The 21,189-nt window shown below is 50.8% G+C and overlaps 1 protein-coding gene and 1 long non-coding RNA gene across 2 annotated transcripts in view; one reads left to right on the top strand and one right to left on the bottom strand.

Annotated features, from left to right (window-relative positions):
* Positions 1–8,930: 8,930 nt before the first annotated feature.
* LOC140625842 (uncharacterized) lies at positions 8,931–11,660 on the top strand. Its single transcript, XR_012025131.1, has 2 exons — positions 8,931–9,392; positions 11,449–11,660. It is a non-coding gene; the product is annotated as an uncharacterized lncRNA (long non-coding RNA).
* Positions 11,661–12,062: 402 nt separating this feature from the next.
* Positions 12,063–21,189, bottom strand: part of MARCHF4 (membrane associated ring-CH-type finger 4) — a 114,271-nt gene continuing 105,144 nt past the window's right edge. The window contains exon 4 of the mRNA XM_072813498.1: positions 12,063–14,173. Within this exon, the coding sequence (XP_072669599.1) occupies positions 13,806–14,173 (368 nt within the window). The 3' untranslated portion in view covers positions 12,063–13,805. The remainder of the gene's footprint in view (positions 14,174–21,189) is intronic.

Here is a 21,189-nt window from a genome sequence, read left to right as displayed (position 1 = left end):
TACCTCTTTGGTTAGGCTTATTCCTAGGTATCTGATGCTTTTGGGTGCAATTGTAAATGGGATTGACTCCTTAATTTCTCTTTCTTCAGTCTCATTGTTAGTGTATAGAAATGCCACTGACTTCTGGGCATTGATTTTGTATCCTGCCACGCTACCGAATTGCTGTATGAGTTCTAGCAATCTTGGGGTGGAGTCTTTTGGGTTTTCTATGTAGAGTATCATGTCATCGGCGAAGAGGGAGAGTTTGACTTCTTCTTTGCCAATTTGAATGCCTTTTATTTCTTTTTGTTGCCTGATTGCTGAGGCTAGGACTTCCAGTACTATGTTGAGTAGCAGTGGTGAGAGTGGACATCCCTGTCTTGTTCCTGATCTTAGGGGAAAGGCTTCCAGTGCTTCCCCATTGAGAATTATATTTGCTGTGTTTTTAAAAGAACAAACAAAAACAAAACAAACCTGAGCTTACTGGTGTCAGGGCTGCCACCACCACGTTTCCCCAGAGCCAGGCAGTGGGCTCAGGTGCAGTGGGGGCTGGGGTGCTGAGCTGTGGAAACTCGATTTGCTCTGTTCCCTGAAAATGTCTACCAGCGGAGAGCTCCAGGCGTCTCCCTGCCATCATGATGAGCGTGACACGGGGAGCAAAAGTGGGGCAAGTGGCGGAATGGATTGCAATAAACGAAATGTAGTGACCTGTGAAAACCCAGCACACGAGATGACATGGGTGGTGAAAGTCAACGAGGCAAACACCATCTGGCCCTGAAAATGAATGGAGCGAGAAAGGATGGCCTCGCCCCCTGGGGATTTGCGCTCCCACTGGGAGCCGAGTTGCATTCACGCCTGCTTACACCAGCCCGTGTTGAGGCAAGTGTTCCCGTGTTTGCACAGACCGGGATGCTGGGGAGAAACTTTTTCTCCTTGGTAATAATATATCAAGGAATTTTAAAAAATATTTTATTTATTTATTCATGAGAGATGCACAGAGAGAGGCAGAAACACAGGCAGAGGGAGAAGCAGGCTCCGTGCAGGGAGCCCGATGCGGGACTCCCAGGACCCCGGGATCACGCCCTGAGCTGAGGGCAGATGCTCAGCCACTGAGCCACCCAGGTGCCCCCAGGGCATCTTTTCACCTAATGGAAATTGTTGAGTGGCAAGGAGTTATAGTAGCTGCTTCATTTCCATCTCCCCACAGAGCAGAAGGCAGGGACTTCACCCCCTCTCCCTCTCCTTCCCCACCCAGCTTAGTCCAGCGCTCCCAAATGTTTGCCTGGGCCTCCTTCCCACCTGCCTCCCCTGAGCTCTCCTCCACTTGGTTACCAGAACCTCTTGGCAAGCCCCCCATCTGCTCTGATACCCCCTGATCTTCAGTGACTCCCCACCACCCACATTTAGTGACCCTCCCCATGCTGCATCTGCTGCCACTCAGCCCACCCCATCTCTTGCTTCATCATCCCTCCCCACCCCTGGCCTACACGGCCTTTGTGCCCAACTCCTACGGGCCACGAGTGAGCCACACGGTTCCATGCTTTGGGGTCTTTGCTTATGCAGGTGCATCACCCTGGAGCATTTTCCCTTGCGTCCCCTCCCACACAGCCTCGCCTATATGCCTGTTGATACTCAAATGCAAAGAAAATGTGCCAGTCACATCCCCTGCGGCGCGGAGCATAACTGACGGGGCCCCCAGAAGCTGCCCCACTAGGTGTGCCACGACATCCCTGCCCAGGCCGCGACTCCTGCGGGCTGCACCAAGCCGGCAGCTGGGCACAGTGGGTCGCCAAGGCAGCCCTGTCCGATGAGGTCTGAGATTCCTCCAGCAGGCAGTTTGGGCTCAAGGACTCCTCACTGGTCTGGCCAAACCTTTCTGGGAACTCCCCACGCCTGAGACCCTTCCTCCCCTATCCTCCTTTCCTCACTGGTGTGGGGCCTGCACACTGTGGTCTGAGGGCCCTTGCCTCAGACCTTCTCCTGCTCCCTGCACCAGCCAACCCGCGACTGTCTAACCCTCTCCTTGCGTGGACCTGAACTAATGCACCAGGTTAGCATCACCTCTTTTTTTTGGAGACGTCCCTAACCTGCTCATGTAGATATGAGCCTCTTCTCCTTCACACGCCCCCCCCCCCCAGCTTGCACATACTTGGCATGGTTGCACCTGTAACTCTTCACTAGGGTGATCTGTCTATACGGCCGTCTTCCCCTCCCAGGCCGTGCGACTCGGGAGGCCAATGAGCTCAGGGTCTTTACCTTGTTGACATCACTGCCCAGTACAATGCCGGTTACACTCAGGCCCCAACAAAGTTATGCAGCGAATAAGTGATTGCTCCGTGTCTTCAGTGAGCACTTCCCAGCGGAAGGTAGAGATGAGCGGATGGGGTCCCTGCCCTTAAAGGCGCCCTAAGGGCGGCCCATGGGATCAGCCTGCAGATCGGATCGCTGTTTTATAAATGAGTGGAATCACCGCTCTCAGGATGGTAGGAGCAAAAGGAGATGAGCACCCAGGGAAACCCACGATTGGTCCCCAAGGCTGGGGAGGACGGAGAGGCAGCGGGGGAGGCTTCCCAGGGAAAGCCGCGCTCCAGCCGGCCACGCGCCCTCCGCACGGTTCAGGCCCGAGAGCACGAGGAGCGCCTTCCTTCCAGCCAGCGAGGCGGCGCTCCGAGGGGCACCGAGGGGCGCCGAGGGTGCGCTGTGATGGGGGCTAGTTTGCTAACTCGATTATGAGCGGTTCACGATTTTGCAGTGAGAATGTCCAAACCCGCCCAGAAAGAACAGGCCGGACAGGTGCCTTCCCCGGGGGCGGCGCTGCGGGTGTCCTGTGTGCCTGCTGCTCTCTGCTCCATCCGCTCGGGCCGGCCGGGGCAGGCCTCCCTGCTTCGCTGCCAGCTTCGCTCCACGTAAGTCTCCTTGAGTGACTTTCCCGTCACATGTGGCAGGCCCGACGCCTGGGAGGCTCGCTGCACGTGGCCGGGCGCGGTGCCTTCAGCGACTGTGGCAGCTCACCGTCCCCGGGGTGGGGTGGGGGGACTGGCTGGGGGAGCAGAGCCCATGGGCTCCGAGGGCTGCGGCCTGGCACGGGCACTGGGGCTGGGGGGCGGCGCTGGCTTCAGACACTCGGTCCACCGTCATCTGTTAGTAGAAGGCAGAGTCTGGCTGCTTCTGGAAAACTCTGGCCGGGGGAGATCTGGAAGAGGGGAGAAGAGAAGCGGCAGACAGAAGGGGCAAGAACCAACTGCCAGCAGCCTGGACGCTGCTGGTGCTGCTGCAGCTTCGTCTGGGCAGTGCTGGGCCAAGGCAGGAGGCCGCTCTTGCCGATGCCCGGCTGCTCCGCCTCTCAGCCAGCCAGGCCCTTCTGTCCTGTGGGTGGAACCAAAAAGCCAAGGTCTCTGGCTGCTGCAGAGGCTTCTCCAGGAAACCTCTGGTCTGGAGGCCCCTGGCCAAAGTGAAAGTTGGGGAGGCTACTCCCGAATCCAACTTGAGGTCCTCCTCCCTGCCTTCGCCCTCCCCTGGGTCAGCAGATAAACTAGGAATTGCAAAGCTCCTCACTCTTAGACTTCCCTTATGGAACCATCGAGACACAGAAGCTTGGAAGGCCCTTGGGATCCTCTCCCCACGCCCCTGTGGGGCACAGCTCCTCCAAAGCAAAGTTCTCAGGAGAGAGGAGCAAGGATTTCCTCCAACCACAAGGCAGCTGTTTTCTAGAAAGTTTCTTCTTTTTTTTTTTTTTTTTTAAGATTTTATTTATTTATTCATGAGAGACACAGAGAGAGAGAGGCAGGGACACAGGCAGAGGGAGAAGCAGGCTCCATGCAGGGAGCCCGACGTGGGACTCGATCCCGGGACCCCAGGGTCAGGGCCTGAGCTGAAGGCAGACACTCAACCACTGAGCCACCCAGGGGTCCCTCTAGAAAGCTTCTAATCTTTGTTTTTGAAGGTTATTTGAAATTTAATTCTATATAATATTCAATAATTTTAAAAACTACACAAATATTCCATGAATTCATCCTTACTGTTAAAATGCAACCAATGCAGAGGGAAGGTTTATTCTTCACATTCCCAACCTCGTCTTCTCCCAGAAACAAGCCCCATCAGCCGGGTGGTGTCCCTTCCACATTCTTTTGGGACATGGCATTTTTACATTGAAGTGAGGGTGGGGTTCCTTTTTTGGTTCTCCTACACTTTTGTCGTCATCGCGCCTGTCGCTTTGCAGCTTATGTTTTCTGGTCGACAGCATGACTTTGAGCTCCGTCCTTGTCAGTCCTTCAGGGCCTATGACATTCTCTCCGCTTGGATGATATCCCACGGTTTCAGCATCTCACACTTCATCACTCCCATGTTGACAGACACTTAGTTTTTTTCCAATTTGTTTCATTATTACAACGATACCACCCTGATCCTCCTTTCCCAAGTTCCTTGAGAAGGCAACATCTGCTTCTCTCTCTCTCTCTCTCTCTCTCTCTGAGAATTCCAAAGAAATAGAATCCCTGGGTTTGAAGGGTATGTGCATGTTAAATTCAACAGAATACTACCAAATGGCCCGCCAAAGCAGCACGCACCGGGTAGGGCCGCCGACCTGGCCACCTATGCACCATCCGTCCTCCTCTACTTTTCCCTTGGTGTCGTCCACAGCAGGAGCTGAAAAGGGCAAGTGACCACTTTCCCAGCTCCTCCTGCAGCTAAGACTAACTATGTGACACATTTCTGGCCACACACACACACACACACGGAAGCCTCCAGGAGTGGAAACATGGTTCTGGGAGAGCTTTTGCTTTCCCGATATGAAGGACGGATGGGACCAGGGCCACCCCTTCTCCTTTCTCTCTTGCTTTGAGCTACAGTTGGCCACTTGAGATTGTGAGGGTACAGCCACGAGCGACAAACATGCGAAGGATGCCAGAGCAGAAAGAGCAAGCCCGGGTCACTTGTGGCATCACTGAGCAGCAGCCACCTACTCCGGACATCTCATTACAGAAAATAAATAAATCAACCTTTAATTCTTTAAGCTCCTGCTAGTTGGGTATCTATCTCTTACATGGAGTTGAGTGAAAACCGAAATGAGACACAGTATTGGTGACAGGTACCCATATTTGCTTTGATCTAACCTTGCTTTTTATACATTATGGTAATGCTCCAACTTTCCTATTATTCTGTTAAACAATAAAATGAGGATGCAGTAATTCATTCACTGCCAATTTTACATGCATTATCTTTGATATTATAAAGATCCTGAGAGACAAATTATCTCTCTCTCTCTATTTTAAAAGTGAAGAAACCTGAGCCCAGAAAAGCTAAGTTATTTGCGCATGAGGGAAGAGATTCTGACTTGGTTCTGGCTGCTTCTGTAGGTCCCCATAAAGTCCAGAACTAGGGTGTTCTTAATCCAGTAAGAGCAATAGTGCCAGCAATGAGGAGGCACATGTGGGCGGCCATACCATCTGCATGGTCAATGCCAAGGATAATGGGAGCCCCTTTGGCTTTGGCCACTGGGTCGAGATCTTGCTCCCAGCCTTGCCTCCCACCTTCTGCTATGAATCCTGGTACCCTGGCTCTGTTCTTTAGCCTCATAACTGGGTCTTTCCCGTTCCTAAGGCCTGAAGTCAGAGCTCTGATTAAAGGCTGCTTGCTTTTCTCTTTAGGTCCTTTCATTGTCTCCCCCAAAGCAATCTTTGTTTGCTTGTTTTTTTAAAGATTTTATTTATTTATTCATGAGAGACACACAGCAAGGGGCAGAGACACAGGCAGAGGGAGAAGCAGGCTCCCTGCGGGGAGCCAGATGTGGGACTCGATCCCAGGACCCCGGGATTAAGCCCTGAGCCCAAGGCAGATGCTCAACCACTGAGCCTTCCAGGTGCCTCTCCACCAAAGCAATCTTAACAAATTTTTCAAATGATACTATTTAAAAGGACACTCTGCATGCACGTCTGTGCATATTGTCTTCTTACTTAATCATTGGATGCTCCTGAACAGATTCATACAGATAATTAAGGGAGAATAATGGTTGTAAATGCTGTCGTAATGCAAACTTGGGACCCTAAGCAATAGGAGAGGGAAGCAGCTCTTTCTAATTCCTTTGGCCCCTCAACCAATGTGCCATAGATTTAAGCCTAAGCTTTGTCATGGGATGTATGGAAATCTTTGTATTCATCGATTTTTTTAGTTGCAAATGACATCAATGTAGCTTAGATTAATGTAAACAAAAATCCAATTTATCGGTAAATGTCCTGGGAAATCTAGTGAAGGAATGGGCTCAGTCATGGATCCAGGAGTCAGGGTGGTTCTCTCCTGCTCTTTGTGCTGCGTATCTTTGTTTGACCTTGCTCTAAAGACAGGGGCTTCCCCTGTGGCAGAAAGTGGGGTCTTTCATTTTCCCAGACTCCCAAGTTCTTAACAACTATCGTGTCTCCCACTGGCTCTGATGGAAAAATCCCATGGAAGACTTGGATTGGCTTTGGGCACATGCCCATTTCTGACCTAACCCCTGTGGACTGACACATAAGATACATTGGTTACCAAGCCCCGAGTCACAGTCCCACTGCTATGGTTAAAGTGGGTTTAGGGGTTCAGCCCTACCAAAACTATATGTATTGGGGGAAGGGGGTTTGGGTGCACTGGCTGAAAAAGCAACATGTGTCCACCAAAATGACTTGAGGAATAATGGACAACATGAGCTAATAATGCCTCAACCTTGAGGTTTTGAAGAGGGGGACTGGTTCTTACAATAATGTCACCATGATTCACTAGGCAGGTGTAGGCTCTCCACTGCTCGGCAAAGCAGCAACTCCAGAACGTCCACATCTCAATCTCTCTTTTTAAGAATATTTATTTATTTATTTATTTATTTATTTATTTATTTATTTATCTCTCTATTTATTTATTTATTGTGCATGACAGGGACCTGGGGGAGGGGCAAAGGGAGAGGTAGAGACAGAATCCCAAGCAGACTCAATGCTGAGCGCGAAGCCCAATTCAGGGTTCAATCCCATGACCCTGAGATCCTGACCCGAGTTGAAATCAAGAGTCGGACACTTAACTGACTGAGCCACCCGGGTGCCCTGAGACATCTCTTTTTTTGAAAAGACACAGCAACCTGTGTTGGAGGGATGGAGGGTCCCCCTCTGAACAAGTCACCCCTTGGAATGCCCACTGGCTGGGACAGAGTCGTGATACCCCAAATCCAGCTTCTACATAAAAAGGGCTGCTCAAACCAAGTGACATTAGAGAGCTCAGAGGGCCTGAGACAGACCCTCCTCTTCTGCTCGTCTCCATCAGAGCATCAGTCTTCCTGAGGAAATCCAAAGAGCAGCTCAGTCAATAGACCTCCTTCCACTACTTACAGAGTTATTCCTCTGGCTTAAAAATGATCTCCTCTTAAAAATGCCAGTTCCCGGGATCCCTGAGTGGCGCAGCGGTTTGGCGCCTGCCTTTGGCCCGGGGCACGATCCTGGAGACCCGGGATCGAATCCCACGTCGGGCTCCCGGTGCATGGAGCCTGCTTCTCCCTCTGCCTGTGTCTCTGCCTCTCTCTCTCTCTCTGTGACTATCATAAATAAATAAAAGTTAAAAAAAAATGCCAGTTCCCCAGGAGAGGGAATATTGCTAATTTACCTTTTCATAGTTAGTAAGAGTAAGCTTGTCAGGCTCTTTCATGAGCAAAGCTTTTGATGAGAAATGCGGAGCCTCTTACCAGAGCTTCGTAACCAGACGGTGAGATCCTTGAAGACAGTTGTATCTGGTTGGCATTGGAGACGTCCACCTGGTTAGAACCTTCCACATAGCAGTTTCTCACTACTGGTTTTTTATATGAATAATCTTCAAATTACCATTAAATTCCCAGTAAAGCTATAATACACACAGTGTCAGTGATAATGTGTTGGGTGGGAGGAAGAACCTAGGAGGGGGAACGCTGTCCGACATTTGGGCTGAGTTTAACCTACGGTTACAGTGGAGGAATCATCATAAGACAGAACAGAAACCCTGAATTCAGGAGACTCTGAAAATTGGAATAGGAAGCAACTGGAACAAATTTTAAGATCCAAATTGATGAGTCCTGCTGAGGGCATCAGCCTTCCTGTAGGGTGGGGGTTGGGGACGTTCGAGCAGACATTAGCTGACTTTGAGGGGCAGGTGGCCCAGATGGCACAGGGCTCATTCATTTCCCTCCAATGCCCCTCAAATCGAGGCAAACCTTTTACACATGGTCCCACTTTCCTGAGAGGCCGTACGATGTACCCATTTATAGCCCAACACACGGCACCAGGCTGCTGAGGTATAAATTCCAGCAGGGCCGTATATGGCTGCATGACCTCGGGCCTTGCACTGAACTTCTCTGGGCCTCAGTTTTCTCACCTGAAAAATAGATATTGTAGTAGTTCTCAACCTGTAGGGTGGTTTTGGGGGAATTAAACGAGTTATACATAAAAAGCTTGAGGTGAGTCTTGACATATGGAACATGCTATGCACTTAGCTGTTTTTATTATTCCCCCCAAAAGTGATTGGGGGAAAGGGCTGTATTATCAGAAGCAGAACCTGAGTATCTGCTTCCTTATTTAACAGATTCAGAAGCAGATGACTGCCTCTCCATCAGAGGGGACCCCCTCCCCCCGGAATGAGAATGCCCTGGCGGTGCTGTGTGCCATGCTGCCGTCTGTCCTAGGTACCTCGCCTTTCCTCACCGGCAGGACCTCTGGGGCATACAGAGCATGAGACCTGGACCAGCACCAGGGCCATTGAGGTCACTCTGCTTCCAGGACTTTTCCCTCTCAAATTAAGGGGGCACAGGCACAGGGTAAGCCTGAGTCTCCTTTCTTCCCCAAATCACCCCTGATCATGGCTCCTCTTCTTCCCTGATTATCTACTGAGGCTTTGGGTCAAAACTGAGTGTGATTGTGAGGTGGTTAGCACCTGGTTATGGGTGGCCTATATAAAGAGGAGGCGCTCTCCCTGGCAGCCAGAGGTCAAGAGGGTACTGAGGACAGCTGTTCTCATCGGGCTGGGGCCTGGGCAGGAAGAAAGCCTTTGCTCTGGATTCCTGTTCCCACATTGGGCTGGCTGGCTCCTATGGGCTGGCGTCCCATAGGAGACGCCTAGGGCAAGAGGCAGCATGAAGAAGGACTTGGGGTTCCCTCTGGTGCCACAAGTGGGTTCTTAGCTAACCAGCTGGCCACCAACCCAACGCAGCCCAGACCCTGGACTCAGATCACTAAGAGTCATCCTGGAGAGTCATCTAATTGTCCTTGGCTCCCCAAGCGCCTCCCAGTTCCCACCTGTCATTCTGCCAATAGGGTGGGTGGAGGTGTGTAGCGGGGATGGTCTTAGGGTCATTGCATCACCGCTATAGCCTCAGACCCTTGCAGGTGAAAATCGCTCAATTGCTTGTTACTAGGGAACAGGGTAATTGAGACAAGGTGAGGAAGAATAATGCAAAATGTGTTTTTCCCTTGCCCCCTGGCTTTCTTACCTCCCCAATATCATGAATTCTGTTTATAAAGTACATCATTACTCTTAGGAATCGGTTATTGTTGTATGCAAGCCATGCACCTCTACCCTCTGCTATGAGTCCTTGGATCCAGGGGGCAAAATAACAAAGGAGCAGCAGATTATTTCATAGAGACTAAAAATTTCTATGATTTTCTGTGCTGTAAGATGGTGACAGATTTGATATTTGACAGATAGGAACAAGGCTCAAAATTGTGGGGTCCTCCTAAATTTCATGGCTATGACCAGAGCCCCCAGTCCATCCATCACTCTGCACCATTCCCTTTGATCCAGGACCAAAAGCCTAATTTCCAAATAGGATTTTTTTTTTTTACTTTTTTTTTCCCTTAGAAAGAGAGTACTCTGTGATGTTTTATGGCCCTTTGTCCATAAAAATGTGGTTGAACTGTGCCCATTGTCCTCTCAGAATTCCCCAGGACTCAGATATAGCCAACTTTCTATTATACAGGCATCCATTCAGCCAGCATATTATCTGGACAGCAACAAAAATTGTTAGCTACACTTAGGTTTATGAGTTTTTGGTTGGTTGGTTGGTTTGGGGTTTTTTTGGTAGGGAAATAGTTTATAATTATTTACTCCCAATTTCCCCAACTTCCAAAATTTTTCTGTAGACCTCCACCATGATGACCTCCCCACATTGGGCTGACCCAGATTTCCCTTAAATTGGTGTCAGTTGTCCTGCGGTGGATTGCCTGGGATTGAATTCCATATGTTTATGGCCTGGTTACTTCACTCTTTTGCCTCAGTGTCCACATCTGTAAAACGAAGATAATAATAATGATATCTGCTTCATCAGTTGTCGGAGTACCAAGTGTGTCGATACATGTACGGTAGTTAATTCGGAGCCTGGCACACACTGAGAGCACCGGGTCTTAGCTAGTCCTTTGTCCCAGGCCTGGGGCCATACTTACAGATGATACGCAGTGAATTCTCTGAAATCTAGACATTTGTCTGCTGGTTTGAAGGGTGATTTGCACATTCAGAAGGGGCAATGGCCTCTGGTTGTCAGGGTGCCCTTCTTCTCGCTCCTGAGAGATGCCTATAAAATATAAAAACCCAATCCATTCATTTTTGTACCCATAAGTTCCATTTCCCAAGACACAGGGAACTGACCATCCTATTGGGTAGAGAAACTGAAAGTTGACATTTTTTTTTTATTTTATTTTATTTTTTTTTGACATTTCTTTTCTACTCTGTGATTGCTCTTGGGAGCTAGAGTGTGAGTTGACAGAGGAGGAGGCGTTTCCCAGCATGCCGAAGGTATTCCCGTGCTCTTCTGGGAGTGTTTTACTCATTCAGATTTTTTTTTAAAGATTTATTTATTTAAGGGGGGAGGGGCAGAGGAAGAAGAAGAGTCTCAAGTAGACGCCTTGCTGAGCGTGGAGCCCAGTGTGGGCCTCAATCTCATGACCCTGAGATCATGTCCTGAGTTAAAATCAAGAATCAGATGCTCAACTGACTGAGCCACCCAGATGCCCCTCATTCAGAACATTTATTAAGCACCAACTGTGTGCCAGGTACTGCTGAGGGTCCTGGCAGTAAACGAGCCCCAATAAACTCCAGAATGCCGTCAGAACTTCTCATCAATCACCTCTCATTCAGTAAAGCACATTCTGAATGACCCTAAATGACCATGAGATTCTGAAGTGTCCTGTGAATCACCGAAAAAGATGGCTTGATGGCTGGCCACTGTAGTTTTGGTGACATGCATATTTTGTTGCATTCTGATTTCTTTTTCTCGGAAATATGTAGTCTAACTAACACATGTGTATTTTCCATAAATATTGAATTAAACCGAATGGCCCGTTCCTAGAAGGCCTGGAGAAATAGACAACTTTACTCTACATAAGTTACTTGCACTTTCTGATGGTTTTACCTTGCTTGTAGGTTTTCCTTGCATGTGTTTTTTGGTCTCTCACCAATTATTATTTCTTTCCTGACCTGCTGCGTTGGGACCTTCATTAGGGGAGGAACCTTCCTAAGCACATGGACATCCCACTGAGGACATTGCCTGAGCGACTGCTGGCCTGAGGCCGAGGGCCAGGGCAAGTTCAAGAGAGGAAGGGTCTGGTGCCTGGTGATACGTGCGAGCCCTCTCTCAGGCCCCCTCACCCCCACCCGGGTTTGTTTTTCTGATATTCAACAGAAAACTGTCAGGAGGACGACGTCCTAACACAGCTCTCGCCTGTGGTTCTCTCAGCTTCTCTGAAATGACCCGATGGGGTAAAAATCTCTCCCAATTTCCTCGAGCACTAATGGTCTCTGCTTCTGGGAGTCCTGGGCAGAAACTTAGGGTTTGGGGGTTGTTCCCCTTTCTTTGACTTGAAGGAATCTATCTGCTAGGGAGCCGGTGAGAGGCCAGGAGGGCCCGTGCTTTGCCACCAGTTCTCACACACACACACACACACACACACACACACACACACACCTGCCCCATATGTACCCTCAGGGAGAAAGGATTTCTTGCACAGAAGACACTAGGGGCGGAGCACATGAAGAAGAGGGGCAAGTCCAGGGTATGCTGCGGAGGCCGAGCTGGACACCGGAAGGGCAAACTCACGTATGGAAGAGAACACGAATGATAGGGAAAGAAATTTTATTTTCAAGCTTTTAAGAGAATAATACAAACAACAGAGAGTTTTAAAAAACCCTAAAAACTAGTTTAAAAAAGTACTTGACAGTGTCCCTTTCACACCCATGGATGGCGCGGCCGTTGTGCATTGACAATGAGAAACTCTGCAGGTGCCCACCCGCCGTGGCCTCCCTGCCAGGGTCCCCAGGGTCCCCGCGCCCTGCCTCGCTGCACGGGAGGGACCAGGGCGTGTAGCACAGAGGGATGACTGCCCAATACTTAGACTGGTCTCGCTCCACTCCCTGGGGGACACCCCGCCACTGCCTCCGTCTGTCTGTCTGTCCGCTGCGGCAGCTCTCCCGGGAGACCCTTGGGTGGGAGGCGCTCAGCCTGGGGTGGGGGGGTCCTCGGGTCTCTGCTTGCACCAAAGCCGGAGAAGGCCTGACACTGAGCACGGCCTGGCCTCGGGCAGGGTTGGGGTGCTGGGAGGTCACTCGTGGATGGACAGCTCTGAAGGCTGCACCCCCCGCAGCCCGCGGCCCTGCTTGGGATACACACCCACCCCCCGAAATCCGTACTTTTCTCCAGTTGCGTGTGTTTCTTGTAAACATCTTCCAACCAAACCACCATAAAATAAAGTAACAAGGGCACACAAAGACACCCATCTCCAAACCTAAGCCCCCTCGGAGCCCCTCCGAAATTGGGAGTTCTGAAAAGAAGCCGAAGTCACCCTGCGTCTGGGGGTTCGCTCCAACACCGCCCCCACCCCCCGCACGCAGCCCGGAGTCCCTAAGGCCACCCGAGCCAGGAAGCCTGCCCACCCCATGAGCCCGGGGGCCCACGCAGGTGCCGCCGGTCATCCTCGCCAGGCCCCTACCCATCCCTCTCCCTCCCCACCACTGCCCACCACAGCCCAAGGAGAAAGGAACCCAAACTGGAGGGGAAACCAGGCAGGCCACGGGGCTTTCCCTTCGCACACCCTTTGCACTTCTCCTCCCAGCTCCCGTGCACACGCCGGCACCACCACCACCAGCTGGCTGGCTTCGCCCACCCCCGAGCCCCCCACGTCTCCCTGGGGGGTGTTGGGTGCTGGGCCCCTCTGGGATGTTTGTGCCCCCACATCTCCCTGGGGGGTGCTGGGTGCTGGGTCCCTCTGGGATGTTTGTCTCCCACGTCTCCCCGGGGGGTGTTGGGTGCTGGGTCCCTCTGGGATGTTTGTCCCCCACGTCTCCCTGGGGGGTGCTGGGTGCTGGGCCCCTCTAGGATGTTTGTGCCCCCACATCTCCCTGGGGGGTGCTGGGTGCTGGGTCTTTCTGGGATGCTTGTGCCCCCACATCTCCCCGGGGGGTATTGGGTGCTGGGCCCTTCTGGGATGCTTGTGCCCCCACGTCTCCCGGGGGGTGTTGGGTGCTGGGCCCCTCTGGGATGTTTTTCCCCGCAGATTCGTTAGGTTCCGGCTGCGCTGCGCTTCCTTGTCAAGTTTGCACCGGAGTTGGTCGCTCTCGTCGAGGATTGGGGTCGCCGATGAGAATCCTGAAACCGCTCTGGACACTGGCCTCGCTGGCTCCAGCTCTGACCCTGCCTCCAGGCCCCCTCCAGGCCCCCTCCAGGCCCACCACCCCCCGCCTGCCCTCCACGCCGGGGCCCCCCGGGGGCCGCTGGCCTCCCCACACCTGCACCCCAGGCGGCGCCCCTTCCCGGCCCAGCCTCCCCCCGTGCACGGTCACGGCCTCGCTGCCGGTGGCTCGTCTCACACCGTCGTGACCCTCATGACGAGCTCCCGGCTCCCGCCCTGGGGGCTCCGCTGTTCATGAGGCCGTAGGTGACTCAAGATGTGCAGGATGGTGTAAGCACAGTGGTGGTCGGACAGGGGGCCTGGGGGGTGGCTGGCCGCCCGGGCAGGGCCTTCCTCGGCGCCGGGGGTGCCCACGGCCTCCTCTCCTGACGCCGGGGCGTTGGCCTGGGTGGACGAGGACGTCCGGGGGTTTGTCCTGCCTCCCGACTTTTGATCCTCCAGGTCTTTCGTCTTGTCATAGTTCAGCACTTTCCACTGCTGGTTGACGGCCTGCCACCGCTTAAAGATGCGGTACACGGAGGGTCCCTCGTGCACGATGAGGCCTGGGCAGCAGGGAGACAGAAAAGCAGAGGCCCAGTGAGAGCAGGAAGCCACTGCCGGAAACCAGTCTCCCTGTCCTGACACGCTGAGGTCGCCGCTGGGGCACCGTGGACGTGTGGTGGTTGCTTTGCTCCTTGCAAGCCTCCCTTTGAGCCCCGAGCCCCAGGTTCCCAGCCCTGTATTCCTTGAGCGTCTGCCTTTGACTCAAGGCCTGATCCCAGGGCCCAGGATCGAGTCCCGCATTGGGCTCCCTGCATGGAGCCTGCTTCTCCCTCTGCCCATGTCTCTGTCTCTCTGTCTCTCATGAATAAATAAACAAAATCTTAAAAAAAAAAAAAAGAAGTAGGAGGTGGAAGGCCTCCATACCTAGTCCACGAAATGGTTGAGTGCCTACCTCTCCTCCGCCCCTCCCATTTCTTGACAAAACCCCAAATCCTCATCCACTGAGGTGTAATAGACTCGCCTCCTTCTACCATGCAGCCAGGGCGCCTGGCCCTTAGCAGAGGGTGAATGAAGCGTGTGCTTTCAAGGCTCCGCGAGCGATACCCGTGGGCACCCCATACCTGCCAAACAATGTCTGGAATTCGACTGGTTAACTCTTTGCTACCCTACAAATAGCCCAGTGCTACTGAAATACACCCCTGGGAGAGAGAATTTCGACGGGGTTATACTCCCCAGAAGCAGGGTCGAGTCAGAAAGGAGCCAGACAACCAGGCAGATAAAGGTCAACTGTGCACCTGCTGTGGATGCGCCTGGCGCCAGGGCACGTGCAGGGAGCAGGACGGCCTGAGTCCTGCCCGCCGACAGCTTAGGTTTTAGTGGAGAACTAGACATTGTTAAATATGTTAATAATATTGTTAAATATGTTAATTAACACATTTAGTGTGTTATGTTAAAAACATAACAGAGCAAACAGACTTATTTTAAGTTTAATAGATGGGTGTTTCATTTCCCCTAAGGAATCCTTTAGGAGTTTATTTCGTATCTGATAGTTATTTTTATTCCCCGATGGTTACATCTTAAATAGTTATAAGACCCAAACCAGGAATTTGATATTAGCATAGTGTGGGTGTAATTTTATCACATATAGATTTGTGTAATCACAACTATAGTCAAGATAACAGAACTATTTCATCACCACTAAGTTCTCCATCGTGCTGTCCTTTTAAAATTAACGCTCAGCCTTCTATGGACACTGACCCCCACCTCCCCTCCAATCCCTAAACCTTGGCAATCACTAATCTTTTCTCCATCTCTATAATTTTATCATTTTTTAATGGAATCATACAGGTTATGACTTTGGGGGATTTATCCCCCCTCCCCCACCACCCCCATATAACTTCCTTGAGATGCATTCATGTTTTTGCATGTAGGAATTCCTTTTTATTACTGTGTCACATTCCATGGTATTTACGTACCACAGTTTGTGTAGCTATTTACGCATTGTAGGGCATAATAAATAACATAACACAGCAGACACATAACCAAACCCATAAGACTATCTCAGGTGCTGACACATGCTACGAGGAAGAGAAAATAGGGTTAAATAGGCACTGGCGGCAGACACTGAGGGTGGCGGGAAAGGCCCTTTGGGGGAGATATTTACGTTGATATACAGATGATGAGAAGGAGGGGACCCTGCAAAGATCTAGAGAGAGAGCATGTCAGTGATAGGAGCTGCAAGTGCAAAGGCCAGGGGGTGGGCACAGAATGCACACGGGTCAGAAAGCGTGTCAGTGGGAACCCTGGGTGGCGCAGCGGTTTGGCGCCTGCCTTTGGCCCAGGGCGCGATCCTGGAGGCCCGGGATCGAGTCCCACGTCGGGCTCCCGGTGCATGGAGCCTGCTTCTCCCTCTGCCTATGTCTCTCTGCCTCTCTCTCTCTCTCTGTGTGACTATCATAAAAAAAAAAAAAAAAAAAAGAAAGCGTGTCAGTGCGGCCAGGGTGTAGTGATGAGTGGCAAGTACAAAGAGAGATGGGGCGGGGGGAGGTCAATATGATAAGGATTATAGGCCATGGCAAGGGATTTTTATTTTATCCTGAGTGTAATGGGAAGCCACTGAAGGGTTTTAGTTGGGTGGGGGGTGTTGTGATCAGCTTCACCCTTCAGAACGTTCCTTCTGGCTCCTGTGGAACACTAAACCGATGAGGGAAAAAAATAGGAGCAGGAGACTAAGCAAGAAGTGATGTAGTGATTCGAGCAGGAAGGCCTGGTGGCCTAGACTAGGGTTATAGCGGGTTCCATGAGAAATCGTGTGGTCAGGACATATGTAGAGGTAGCTCACAGGCTTGCTGACAGGTAAGGCATGAGTCAAGAGAAAAATCTGGACAACTCATGAGCTTTGGGTGCTGCTGCCATTTACTAATGGTATGGACTTGTGTGGCGGTGGTCATGACTGTATTAGCTTCCTATTGCTGCTACAACAAATGACCACACACTTGGTGGCTTAAACAACAACACACCTGAATTCTCTTACAGTTTTGGAGACAGGAGTCTAAATTGAAGGTGTCAGAGGGCTGGTTCTTTCTGGTGGCTTTGAGAGGAGAATCCATCTCCTTGCCTTTAAGCTTCTAGAAGTCACCCGCGGTCCCTGTCTCTTCCCTACATCGCTCCAACCTCTTTGTTCCAATGTCACATCCCCTACTCTTCTGTCAGTGTCTCTCTCTGCCTCTTTCTTATAAGAACGCTTGTGGTTACATGAGTCCACCCAAATAATCCAGGATTCTCTTCCTATTTCAACATTCTTAAATTAGTCACATCTGCAAGTCCCTTTCGCCACACAAGGTAATATTAAAGATCTCTAGGGATTAGGACCTGTATGTCTTTGGGGGCCATTATTCAGTCTACCACAGTGGTTAATTGTTGTATTTTGGTTATGGTAATTTAAGATGTCTGATAGAAATCTCACTGGAAGGTCCAGTTAGGCAGATGGACATATGAGTCTGAGGTTAGGGAGGGGTCTGGCCCGGAGGTAGAAGCCGTCAGTGTAGAGGTAGAATCTGAAGCCTTAAGAATGTTTCAGGTCTCCTGGGAAGAGAAGGTAGATAGATAGGAGAAGAAGGCCAATGACAGATTTCTGGGCCTTCTCATATATAGAGGTTTGGTGGAGGTAGAGCCAGAAAATGAGGCTCTGAAGGAGCAATAAATAGTATAGAAGCAAGACCAGCCAAGTGTGTAGACCCAGAAGTCTGGAGAAGGATGTGTTTCAAGAACGTGTGCTAACTCTCAAAGGGCAGCTCAGGTGGAATGAGGAGTGGCCATTGGCTTAGTAGGCACAGGCGGAGGGAGGATGATGTGAAAATCAGCTAGTTTTCCTCCAAGAGCCTCTTTCTCCTCCATGATGTCATCAGCTAAGATGGAAGGGATATGGGAGGAAGTGTTAAAGATTTGTGGAGAGAAGAAAAAGTGGGAAGTGATTATCTTGGAAAGTGGGAGACTGAATTTACAGATCAGCGAAGAATTGCCTGACAGTGGGACTCTTGGGTGGCTCAGCAGTTGAACATCTGCCTTTGGCTCAGGGTGGGGTCCTGGAGTCCCGGGATCGAGTCCCACATCAGTTTCCCTGCATGGAACCTGCTTCTCCCTCTGCCCGGGTCTCTGGCTCTCTCTGTGTGTCTGTCATGAATAAATAAATAAAATCTTTTAAAAAATTGTCTGACAGTGTTGAGTGTCCATTTGAGATTTGTGGCCACAAATTTGACATGAGTTGTGTGGTTTCTCTCCATACCTTCACCTGCTTGCCAGGTGCACCTATGGAGTGAGAAAGTTGAGTTTAATCAGTATAGACTTATTCCAGGCAAGTGAGATGGGCAAGAGAGGGTATGAGAATTACGGATGCTTCCAAGGGAGTGGTTATCACACTGGCCCACAGAGACTCGGCTGGGGAGGAGGCAAGTGATACACAAAAGGGATAAGGAAAAATGGAAAGTGATAGGGTCAATGCCAGTGGGTCCCTTTGAAGTTACAGAATTGCTGGAGTCTGTGAACTACAAGGATGGAGCTGGAGGGTGACGCTCAGAGAGTAAGATGTTTAAATTCAGACTCTGGAAGTGGTGTGGTTCTTGGTGATGATGAGGTCTAGCGAACGTCCCCTTGAGAAGAGGCGGGGGTGGGTTAAGGAAAAGACCTTTGGAGTGATGAGGTGGTAGCCAAGGAGTTGGACAGATTATCTGCATCAACCATCCTCAATGCCATCAGACTCCTTGTATAATAAATATACTTTAATATCCCCTTTCATATCTTGAAGTGAAATTCCTAAGACAATATAAGCTACTGTGGTTTCTTTTTTTAAAAAAACTAAATGAATATAATGCCCTAAACAGATAATGTAAAGCAAAACACAGGGGAAGTCATTGATGACCAGACAATATAAATTTCAATACAAATTCTGGGGCACAAGTACGTTAGAAAACAAAATAAAACCCTCAAAGATTTCCAAAGTGCATAGAGGAGTGTAGGGGATGGTAACACCCCTACTGAGAGCCACTGATCATAGAGATGCTGAAGACAGGAATGTGGGAGCCAGTGCATGAACCAGGTGCCCCCCGGAATGAGAGGAGTGAGTGGGCAGCCAGCAGCCAAGAGCATCAAGAAGGGGAAAGGGGGTGCGGTCACATATGATGGCATGCACTTCAAAGGGGCTGGGGCTTCTGAAGGATGAAGGAAGAGAGGCGGTTTGGAAGTGGTAATGGGGAGCAAGGAGGATGTAGACCTCAACTCCAGGCCTCGTAGAATCCAGGAGAAAGAGCAGCTGCCACTTGAGTCAGCAAGAAACAGTGTCCTCGGAAGACAGTGAAAGGAACACTCACAGAAGAAGTTGCTAGTGATGGACCATGAGGTCCAGACGAAGGGCTGGGAAGATGGGGCCAGTGAAGGGAAACGCGAAATAGGAAAGTGGTGGCTGTCCATGTCGTGAGGGTGGTCTGGGAGGCTGGGCCCTGTGATGGGGGGTGCGAAGACTGGGCATTCGCCCTGCAGCAACTGCCAGTGGAGAGGGGTGGCTGCTGGCCTGGCCTCTGGGGGGTCGGGCGGGGGACGAGCTGACTCACAGGAGCAAACAGCGATGAGTCACTCCAGCCTCCTCAATGTCAAGCAAAAGACATGGGATGGAAACATCTCAAAGCTTCTCCAACCTTGAACACACTGTGACTGTAGGAGACAAGATAGCCACCCACTGCCACTCTTGCTCTAGTGTGACAACAGCTCCTGAGATGGCGCTCTGGCAACGAGTTTGCAAGGATTTGTTCAAGAGACAGTCTCCCTGTGGCCCATGTGTTCCTAATCTTTTGCATCATGTGCCCCTTTGAGGACTTGATGAGGGCTAAGGACCATCTACCCAGAACAAAGACCACACGGATGAATTTAGAGGCTCATAAATCTCCAGGAGCCCACCCCTGGACCCCTTGTATGACTTGCCTCATCCTGGACAAGGAGACCTCCTCTCTCTGCCCCCTGTCTTCTCACCCTCCCCCAGTCACTTCCGTCCACCTTGTGAACACGTGTCCTGGGTCCATTACTTCCACAAGCCTATTTGAACACCACACTGCTCTTTCCCTGGACCGTAAGCCCCTCGGGGACAGAGGCCCAGGTATGGTTGAGGGTTGGGCAGCCGACACAGTGGCAGGAATTTAACGAGGCCTTGGTGATGATGGAGGAGATCGGGGGGCCTCAGGGAGAGAGAAGTAGGATCTTTTGAAGCCCCAAACTAACTCTTTCCAATAAGAGCCACTACACTTGATTCTTAATTAGCTTCTTGATCAGGCAATTTTACCCTGATTGAAGAGGGTGGCTTAAATTTTTGGTCTGAACACCGCCTTCTAATTATCTGTCTAGTGTTCAGGAAGTAATTAAACCACTTTAATGGATAGATGGCTGAAGGGGGAAAGGTGCACCTGTGTTTGTAGATAATGCTTGTTTAGCAAAAATGGGAAAAGCACAAACTGCCTCATTCGCATCCACTCCCCTTAGCTGTCCCTCTGCTTCCCGCTCGACAAATGACTTATTGATTCCTCCGGTGGCAGTATAAAAACAAAACAAAACAAAAAAACAAAAGTGGAGGAAGATGCACGGGGCTCTTCCAAATGGGACAGGTGAAAATAGGCAAGTTGAAGAGATGGGAGAGAAGGAAAAGGGTTGGACACGGCAGGGGATGGAATGAGAGGCTGAAATTAGGAGGGAAAAAAGCTCTTGGCAAAGGGAGGCAGAGAAGCAATAGAAGATGGGCCACTGGAACGCATGGCAATATGGGAAACCTGGTACGTTTTGATTGACTTCTTGTCTGGGGTTTCCTGTTTCACTTAACAGTGACCTCATAACCACTTACAAAGAGCCCAACCCTGGGCTGTATTTGTGGAAAATCCAGTTCCAGAAGAATTGCCACCTTCAGCTCCCTGACGTCTCTCCAGCTCTGGGGGCAACTCTTCCCCACATCGCTGGAGGTTCTGTAAGGGTCAGAACACTTTGCTTGTCATCGTGTCTCTCCCCACTGGCCTCCAGTTGGAGTGGCCCTTTGGTCAGCCCAGGAGGAGGGGGGATGGTGGCCACTGGGAGTAGGTGGTCCTGCCTGCTTGGCTCCGCCTCCCCTAACTCACCACTGACCCAGTGCTGTCAGGGAGGCCTCAGTCCTTGGTTGGGATTAGCATCCCAATCCTGCCCATCTCTTCAACTTGCCTATTTTCACCTGTCCCGTTTTGGCCATTGGCTCTTGCTGTGTCCAAAGCAATGAGATATGACTTAATTCTACGTAAGTCATATTTCCTGAGTACCTACTATGTGCTTCTCTGAGTACCTGTGAGACCAAAAAAAGCTGGTTCTTAAGAGGCCAAGGCTAACTGAGAAGTCTGCAGAGAGGCCTCTGGCCCCCTCAGGAATGCCCAAATCCTCCTTTCCACCCCTCATCACCTGATGGCATCCTGACTTAAGTGGCAAAAAAAGTTACAGACAACTCTACAGCAGTGCTTCTCAAACTTTAGCACACATCACAACCAGCCAAGGAGCTGGTTAATGCAGATCATCCCCC

Source organism: Canis lupus, chromosome 36 (assembly GCF_048164855.1).
Source record: "Canis lupus baileyi chromosome 36, mCanLup2.hap1, whole genome shotgun sequence".
NCBI lineage: Eukaryota > Metazoa > Chordata > Mammalia > Carnivora > Canidae > Canis > Canis lupus.
This window is presented reverse-complemented; position numbering and strand designations above follow the sequence as displayed.